The following is a 9,619-nucleotide window of genomic DNA, read 5'->3' on the forward strand; positions in this document are numbered from 1 at the left end:
ATTCAAACTGTTGAAGAAAAAAGCATAATTTTTTACCTTTATATTGTGTTATATATTTATTTTGTCACTCTTTATTCATGTATTACTTAAATTATCCTAATTATATATTTTAACATATTTGTGATAGAAATAAATTTATTAAATTTAAAGAATGCACATAAATTAGAGCAACATCAAAATTAAAGAAATATTAATGACAATACAATAATAGGCTACAGACAATTTTACAGACAAAATCACTCTTTAATCCAAATCACTATTTATTCTAGTTTACGTTCTGTCACTCTCCTATTGCTGAAAAAGAACATTTCAAACTTTAAACGAATTTAATTCAAATCCCAAACGTGAGACAGCCGGGATCAAGAGTTATAAAGTAAGCGGAAAGCAGCATCTGACCTGTGAAGATTTCTCCTCGCGCTGATCCAGAGCAGAGATAAGGCTGTGTGATAGCGCCTCTCATCCACTGACAACTTATATATATGTACATGCTAATGGGACGGACAATGAGAGATGCTTGGGTTACCTGTGCATGTATCAAATTCGTGTTGCAAGGCTCGACTTGAATTTCTTGCCTAACTAATTATCCGTTACTATTTATATGAGCCTCGGACCGAATGCACACACACAGGTACTTGCACTTCTCCCTATGCATAGCCTACTTGATTGAAACGAAACGCTCCGTGTGTGTGTGTGTGTGTCACTCTATTACAAGGGTGCTGTTGTGTAGATAGATAGATAGATAGATAGATAGATAGATAGATAGATAGATAGATAGATAGATAGATAGATAGATAGATAGATAGATAGATAGATAGATAGATATGCTAGTGTTTTAGGCCTATATATATTGGAATATAAGATATAGCCCATAAAGGTATATAAATATATACATATATAAATATGTAGTCCTATGTATATAAAGAAATAAATAGGCTTATAGCCTGATTTTAACAATTAAATGTTTACAACTTTTGCTGTGCATTAGACATTTTTGTCATTTCAAGTGTGGGTCTGTGTTTAAGGATAGGTTATATGCCTCCTAGGTATCATATTTATTTAATTATTTTTTTCCTCAGTTAAGTGTATTAGCCTTTTATCACTTTATCATGATAGCACTACTAATTAGGTTAAAGGTGTGATTTCATATAGTCAACCCTGTGACCCTTGTATCATTTTATTATTATTTAATATATTTGTATTGATGAACAGCATTACACTAAAATGTTAATTTATTTAAAGGAATAGCTATATATCACAACATATTTTACAGTTTTCACATTTAGCTTGAGATAGTACAATGCTAATTATTAACACTTAAATAAATTTTTTTGTGTGTGATAGAATATTTAACATATTAAAATTTATGTGAAAAAAATCATGTTATAAAAATGAACAATTTGCCACTTTGTAGACACGTTTTGTTTATGTATTTCGTATGAACTGTTTGACCCCTGTTGTGTGAATCACCTTTGATCTGTTTCACAAGATTTAGTTAAAATCATCACGTATTTTGTGGCCCATAGCAGGTAATTAATAACAATACTGTGAGATACAGTATTTGATGCTGATGTTTTGCTGTTTAACAATTATACGTACTCAGATTCTTACCGTATGCTTGATATAATGCCATATAATTAAATATAGCTTTACATTTAATGAGATTCACTTTGTCTTAGTTTTAAATTAGTAGTCAGGAGTCCAATCCACTTAGACTAATCGTCTACTCATGCAACTTTTCTCTTACTTTGTCACAAATCTGACCGATATCCGACAGAGTAATGATTGAGCTTACAGACAGAGAATTTTCTGCATCGTTTGCTGTTCACGAAAATCAGTCAGAATTCAAAGCAAACAGTATATGTATAGCAAAGATAATTGACGACTTATAAAAATGTATTTATGTGAGAACTAAATGGTTAAAATGATTACTTATGTGTCCCTATAAAAACATCTGTGTCAAAATCCACCACATAATTTTCATATTGCAAAGCCGTGGATCAAATAAAAAAGTGCATTAAAGTTTTTTTTTTTTTTTTTTTTTTTTTTTGGATAATTAAGCAGACATAGTAATCTACTGGAAATTGATGAAGAAATGGCACTGCCGAATGCCTTTGGCCTGTCATGGAATGGGGAAGACAAGATATTTGAGCCACCTAGCCAACAAACCAATACACTCTAATTTCACTGAACTGACTGGTAGTGTTACTGTATAGTGATCTATCCATTTACATTCTCTAATTTGTTAGTACGGTACATCCAACATGTCTTCTGCTCTCGTTTGTTGAGTCTGCAATTGACATTAATGACAAATTAAAAATAAAACAAATAACAAATTTGTCAAAAATCCTAAATAAACAGCGCACTTTTCAGATAAGAATATGTTGTCGTTTAAATCAGTAAAGTATGCAAAAAAAAAGTTTATTTAGTTGAGAGACAAAGACATTTTGGCACCAGACACCACCTAGTTGTGGCCACATTGTACTTCAAGATACCTAATGACAGCTCAGTTTGGTTCACACTGTGCTTTCTAATTTATCTAATAAATAAACAAGCAAACATTAATGTAACATAATATGTTACAATGTAACATAAAACCATTATGTACATAACTGATTATAACAGGTCATCTGTGTTTTGTGTTTGCTTTGGACTAAAATTGTTTATAGATCATTTTCCTTTGTCTGTGTCCATTAATTACTATATGGTAATCTATTAATTTTGCACTTGATGTTCTTTTACTGTATTGGTTTGTTTCAGTGTAGCTCTGTGTTTTCTTCAGTTCATTGTTTTCACTGAAAATTAAGATGACTTGTTCTTTTACACTTCCAAAAACTGTATATTTAACAGTATTTTATGAAATGTCCCATAAGATCTATATCTCATAGTTTATGTCCCCTTTTTATAGTCTTTTGCCAGAGACATTTTTATGATCCTTTACCGTAATTTATTTTATGCTATTATAACTTTCTATTCTGTATTATTAAATAAACTGTCTTTTAATCCGTCTGATCCCTACAAAGCCATTGCTAATGTGTCCCTCTCAGAGTAAAAAAAATAGCTAAGCTATAATGGCAGTGCAATGTTTACACAGAGGACAGAGACTCAAAAATGAAAAATAGTATTTATTTTCTCATTGTCCTTGCCCCAAAACAGCATCAAAGATTTTACAGAAACCAACATGCATATCTACAACGCAAAAGACCGTGTGACGTTGACAGTCATTGTGGACCGGGTGCAGCATGGGAGTGGACAGTTAGATTTGTGTATAAAAATCAGCCACCCCGATAAAAAAGTGGAGATACATCCTCAGGCTACAATACTGATTGTCAGCAAAAGTTGTTGGTCAGGTGCCATTTATGCTTTGACCAAGACGGCAAACTCTGGAAAATGAAGGAGAAAGAATTCATCAGAAGACATTGTGGAGCAGCTGGTTATTATATACAATATATTTATATTATTTCAGTCATTCTATACAGTTGGTACATTCAACAAGGAGCAAATTCCTCACCATCAACTCCAATCTTGCCATCACCATCAGAGTCTCCAGCTTTCAGGAAGGCCTTTGTCTCTGCATCAGTGAGTGCCCTGGCGCCAGCAGAGAAGTTCTGCAGGAACAGTCTGAGGAGCACAACGGGCAATTACGGAAGTTTATTTAAAAGTATTAAAAATAATTGATTTAATATGAAAAAGTGTTTTAGGACCAGACTTACTTAAGCTCATCCTCCTCAATGAAGCCACTCTTGTCCTGGTCAATGACAGCAAAGGCCTTCTTGATGTCATCAGGAGTCTTGGCAGACAGACCAACCTTGGCGAAGAAGCTCTTGTAGTTGAAGGAGTCAGCAGCTGGAAGGTAATTTCATCAAGATTTTAGCATGATAGTGGAGATGAATGACAAAGAAGAACTTAAGGGTCTTGAAAAACATGGTTGCTTATCCACAGTTTCAAGCTCCATACTCTAAGGAATGATGTTTACACTGAGGTTGACACCCTAAAATGAAAATTCTATCATTATTTACTCACCCTCATGTTGTTCTAAATCCACGTGACTTTCTTTTCTCCGTGGAGCACAGAAGGAGATGTTAGGCAGAATGACAGTCTCAGTCACCATTCACTTTCATTGCATATTAGTCCATACATGAAAGTGAATAGTGACTGAGGCTGTCGGTCCCTATAGCATTCTGCCTTTTGTGTTCCACGGAAAGAAGAAAGTCACGCGGGTTTGGAACGACATGAAATTGATGTTCTCGCTTTAGCTTGTAGGTCAATGGGACGGTCCAGAAACATGCAGGTTACCTTGACAGGCCTGCAGGGCTGCAGTGACATCAGCATCCTTCAGAATACCAGCGAATGCCATGATTAGCCTAAAAAATGATAGAGGTTTTATTTTACTTGGACTTATATATATATATTCATTTGAATATACATTTGAATTGAATTACAAAAAAGCTCTCATCATATTCCATCCATATAACAGATCATCAGAAAATATGTGCTCCCATGCTTGGTAAAAAGCACACATTAATTGCATATGTCTTTAACAACACAGTGTGTTATGATAAATCCCACCCAGTCCTGGCGTAATCAAACCGCTTAATAAATAGTGATATCCCAACACGTCCAAATTCCAAGACAAATTATTCCAGGTGGCCGAGACTTAATAGATCAACACATCCTCTCTGGATCAACCCGAAGTCATAGGGCCGTTGTTGTTCGTAGTTTTTCTTTCTTCCTTGCAAGAGCTCTTGTAGTTTCATCTGTGAAGACACTCACCTCTGGTTGTCCTTAGGGTTTGGGTTTGGATTCGCAGGGAGGAAACTGGCTACTGCAGTGAGCACCAACTCCGTGGCTTCCACCTTATATACCACTACTCAACCGAAATATAAGGCATAATGTAATGGACACCGCATGACGGGCAGTTGGTTGAAAAACTTGTCCAGTAGTCAGGCTGTTCTATTTTTATGCGCTTAAATGAAGATGCTTAAAAGGTACGTATGTATAAGTCCTTAATATCGCGTCGGCTAATAATATACGATGCTGATATGGATGAAAGTGCTAGTAGCCTATGTATCTGAAGATGAACGGGAAGAGTTAAGGTCATTTTCCCTGAGAGAAACTGAGTTCGCTCTGCACTTGTGTAACTGGAGCAAATCATCGCACACGCTTTGGAGCTTCAAGAGGGAGCGCGTGAATCACAAATTAACCCATAATACTTTTTTTATTTTATTTTTTCAGTCGTTACTTGTTTTCTGTGGAAATATAAGGTAAATGCAAACTCACAGGGCATCGTAGCACTTGTAACGTGTGTTTATTTGACATGAACATATAGGCTATTCAAAGCTTTGAGGTGTCGGTGCTTGTTTCTTTAACGTCCGCAGTATGGATTTGCGATTCTCTCGACCACTGCTTGCCAGCGTCACGTTTGATTTTAAATACATTTATAAAATCGACAGCTATTGTGTGCATTAGGCCAATGATAAAATGTTTCTTACTATAATTCGGACCTTGTTTACAGAGAAACCTTTTATAGATTATTATGTTTAATGAAAAGCCTTGCACTTGACTTTCATGAAACAGTCTTAATTTATCTGCATTTCTTTTGTAGCTTGCTCCCTATTATCTGATAAATCTGGCATATTGTGTCTATAAATCTGGTGTAGGCTAAACATATTGATGCACTGCTTTTCTTCCTCTTCTGTAAGTCGCACAAATGTAAACTGTAGGCTGAATGTCAAATAAAAAGAAACTATAAATCTAAATTAAAATTCTCAAATATGAACCTGTTTGGTACTGATAACCAATAAAGCAACTGTCAGATCATTATATAGGCTAAAAGTCTTAACATGAATAGCCTCTCCCATAACAATGACAGGTGTATTGGGGACAGTGAATCTAGGTTATAACAAAATATTTGTTGCAAGATTTTTGTAAAACATGATTTTGGAAAACTTTTGGAACAGCGTTCTTTACATTATGAAAACGTAAATAAACAGACAGCTGTTTCAAAATAGCTAATCCTTTACAATTAGATGGATGAAAATGATTAGAAAGACACTATATGACTACATCTACTAGTTTTTGAAATCAGAATTGTTAATAGTTAGACAGAGTTTGTGCATATTCATATATAAGATCAGAGAATAAACTTTCTTTGGCTATGAGACATTTTAATTTAATACTGTTTTTCAGTAGCAATTAGGCAGGGCTGTGTTGTTAGTAGTACATTCCAGCATTCAGAGACTCAGCTTCTCCTGCTTTGTTTCAGTTGAGTTGTGTGTGATATGCCTTTGGGATCAGAGTATAAAGTGACATGCTCACTCAATCACTGAGAGCTGTAAGTGATGCCTGTAGCCTGCACAAGGCTCTTTAGCTCACTTCCTGTTGATTGTGAGGGCATTAATTTGAGCATGTGTACAAATCCTCATGGTGAGTTCCTGTGCTGGACGAGGGTCATTACATGTTTAAAAACTGCTTATATCTCTGTGATTTTAACTAGACCTATCGATTGTGCTTCTATACACTGTGGAATCTTAACACTGTCCATGTCTAGATATTCCTATATTTTCAAAGTAAAAGTTTTAACACTTGAAATGTAAAAATGAGGATTTAATTCAGAAATGTCATAGTTAAGATTGTTGTACTCTCATAAGTAAAAATAAGAGGAAGATGCAGAGAATGTTGTTTTAATTCGAATGTATTTTTATTTCCTTAAAGTGCAAAAGAGATTGTAAGTTTGCACACAGAAGGTTTTTTACAGAACAATACAATGCAATGAAACAACATTAATAATAAATAGCTTTTCAAGACATTGAACGTGCGTTCTTTGAAAGGAGGAGTTTGCAGGGCATTCATAAATAAATATAAAAAAGTTGATAGGTAAGCAGAGCTCTGGTTCCAAAGACAAGGGTCCATGAATGCTTAGGCCTTTACAAGCAAAGCAAACTCTGTGGAAAAACATTGATAAAGAAAAACAATTAACGTCTGGCACTGTTCATTTTAACAATTCATTCAGTTCAAGCAGCTCAAAGTTTAGAGGTACCTTCTATCTCAACATTATTTAATTATTTATAGGCTACTACATATGACATTATTACAAAACTAAACAATTATTGATGTTTTTCATGAAGATTTACTGCACTTTTATAGGTCTATTGCTTCTGCTAGTTGGTTTGCTGACCTGTTTTAAATATAAATATAAATGTAGCTACAAAATCAAGAGCTATAAAAGATGATAAATCAATTAATATTAGTACTTAATATTAAGCAAACAGTAAAAATGTTCTGTAACAAAGAGTTTTGATTTATCTTGTTATGCTTTGTGTTATAAAGTCCTAAATATTATGAATATGAGATTAAGTACCATCAACTCCGATTTTGCCGTCACCATCGCTGTCACCAGCTGCGAGGAAGGCCTTGGTCTCAGCATCAGTCAGTGCCCTGGCACTAGCGGAGAAGGTCTGCAGGAACAGTCTGGGAAAATTGAGGAGAATGGAAAAGAGCATTAAGAAAACTGCCTGTATATTATAATGTAAAATAATAAATGCATAACAATGAGTTCAATAATTCTAAGTCTGTTGCTTTCATACTTCAGCTCATCCTCCTCAATGAAGCCACTCTTGTCCTGGTCAATGACAAAGAAGGCCTTCTTGATGTCATCGGGGGACTTTGCACTCAAGCCGACCTTGGCGAAAAAGCTCTTGTAGTTGAAGGAGTCAGCAGCTAGAATCACATAAAATAGAATCCATATTAAAAAATCTGCAAATGAAACAATAGTCTATTGTTTTTCTGTGGCGAGTTATAGCAGATGTGTCTTACCAGCGCAATCCTTAAGGGCTGCAGCCACATCCTCGTCCTTGAGAATTCCAGCAAATGCCATTTTGATTTATCTGGAAATTAGACGCAAACATGATGATGATGCATTAAGATGCATAAAGGTTTCTGACATTATTGTAACATCACATTAACTGCAACATTTAGTGTCATTTCAAAAAATTCTCAAACAATTCTCCCATTTGGGTTAAACTTCTTCCTACAGTTAAAATATGATTTCTGTGAGCTCATGTGAGATTGCCAAATAAAAAACACCAAAAAAGTCATTTAAAAAAATTGACAATCATTGCAAGCTCATCCCAAAAGTAGAAAGTAGTAAGTAGAAAATATGGTCCTTGGTTTGGTTAATTGAAGAGATGTATTTTCTCATTTTCAGTCCTGCTGCAAGTCCATTCACATCCTTATTTTATTCCTCCATTTCTCGTTAATTATATTCCATGGTGATTAGAGAAATTCATCGACCCCTGTTGTAAGATCCTCAAGGTGTCTCTGGTAAACTCACCTTTGCGCTGCGCTGGCAACTGTTCCACAGATGTGTGACGACTACTCAAGCACCCATGGGCCTGGCTTTTATACTTTTGTCTCTGGGGTTGTAACAGACACCATTTGCTTAGGTTGGGTAAAGTTTCAAACAAAAATGTGTCCACTAGTCATATAGCTCTATTTTTATCTTTTTGAAAAGGGGATGCTCTGAGTCCTTATGGGAAACATAGGTGGGACATCCTAGTACACACTCTGCATGTTGTTGCATGAAAATGTGTGCAATGCATTTATATGTAAAGTAATTCTTTGTACCATAATTCTTATATTTTGCCCATTGCCCATCATTTACAGGAATCCCTTTAGAGAGAGTCACACGAGATCCTGCTGGATAAACTGAAATTCCTATTTTACAGTCTATTGTTTTATTTATGAAGTTTTGTACAGTAAATCCAGTAGGATTTTATGACTTGTTATCGCATGAGGATTCTTTATTAATCATTGCGAATTATTATTTAATTCCATTCAAGATATTTTCACTAGGTAAACATGTAAGAATATTGTTTTATGTGTTTTTTTCTTGGGGTGGAAGGGGAGGGGGGTGTCAACCCATTTACAGTCTCTATACGATATATATATATATATTCTATACACGCAGTAAGACGATGCTAAGCAGATTCTGGGACAGCTGGAGATTTGAGCAGGAGCAAACGTTTCAGAGTTTCAGATTACTGGCAAATATGATAAAACACTTAAGCTTTTTTATCTCTAAAGGAGGCTATTTCACTCAATACCTTAATTATTAGTCCTATGTGTATTCAACATTGTGATGACCAGTGCACAAAATGTCAAAAAGTATGCAAAACAATACAAACGTTCTACTTTACACATCATTGTAGTTTTAATGTGTTAGCTTGTTTACCCAACAGCTGCAAAACAGATTTAGTTTGAATTATGAAACTCACTAAATAAATTAATTAATAAATAACTAAAAATGGCAAGATATACACAATATAGATGCAAAAGATGTTGTTGACAACTTTTTATTTTGTGTTCCTTTCTCTTGTAGAATTTCTAAGTTCAAACAATAACATTACAGTAAAACATAGAAGACAGAGCACAATCCTGAACAATTCAGCTTTGAAAACTACCGAGTGACAAGACCCCAGTGGCAAAGCTCGTCATAAAAGTTTATAGTAATACTTTAACGGTACAAATTACTAAAGTGCCTAAAATGCACCTTTTAAGGGTATGTAAGGTATACAAAGTGCTGTTGTACTTTCTTTGCCATGTTTGACAGTCACAGTTGGTC

General features: G+C 34.8%; 2 protein-coding genes across 2 annotated transcripts; both read right to left on the reverse strand.

Annotated features, from left to right (window-relative positions):
- Positions 1-3,110: 3,110 nt before the first annotated feature.
- Positions 3,111-5,136, reverse strand: pvalb3 (parvalbumin 3). The gene is made up of 5 exons (XM_079397899.1): positions 4,771-5,136; positions 4,294-4,361; positions 3,711-3,843; positions 3,509-3,618; positions 3,111-3,380 (listed from the first exon to the last, which is right to left on the reverse strand). Exons 2-5 carry the CDS (start codon positions 4,352-4,354, stop codon positions 3,355-3,357), a joined length of 330 nt encoding a protein of 109 aa, XP_079254025.1. The 5' UTR covers positions 4,355-4,361; positions 4,771-5,136; the 3' UTR covers positions 3,111-3,354.
- Positions 5,137-6,915: 1,779 nt separating this feature from the next.
- LOC306857769 (parvalbumin-2) lies at positions 6,916-7,873 on the reverse strand (the record flags this gene model as incomplete). Its single annotated transcript, XM_079397901.1, has 4 exons — positions 6,916-6,941; positions 7,358-7,467; positions 7,584-7,716; positions 7,813-7,873. 4 exons carry the CDS (start codon positions 7,871-7,873, stop codon positions 6,916-6,918), a joined length of 330 nt encoding a protein of 109 aa, XP_079254027.1.
- Between the last annotated feature and the right edge of the window lie 1,746 nt (positions 7,874-9,619).

The sequence above is a fragment of the Barbus barbus genome, assembly GCF_936440315.1.
Source record: "Barbus barbus genome assembly, chromosome: 38".
Lineage (NCBI taxonomy): Eukaryota > Metazoa > Chordata > Actinopteri > Cypriniformes > Cyprinidae > Barbus > Barbus barbus.

What these genes read in the sequence shown, in the direction of transcription:
- pvalb3 (XM_079397899.1), bottom strand. Translation starts at nt 4,354, where the DNA reads ATGGCATTCGCTGGTATTCTGAAGGATGCTGATGTCACTGCAGCCCTG. An exon ending in AGCCCTGCAGGCCTGTCAAG is followed by an intron (nt 3,844 to 4,293) that starts GTAACCTGCATG and finishes ATTACCTTCCAG; the next exon opens with CTGCTGACTCCTTCAACTAC. An exon ending in ATTGAGGAGGATGAGCTTAA is followed by an intron (nt 3,619 to 3,710) that starts GTAAGTCTGGTC and finishes TGTGCTCCTCAG; the next exon opens with ACTGTTCCTGCAGAACTTCT.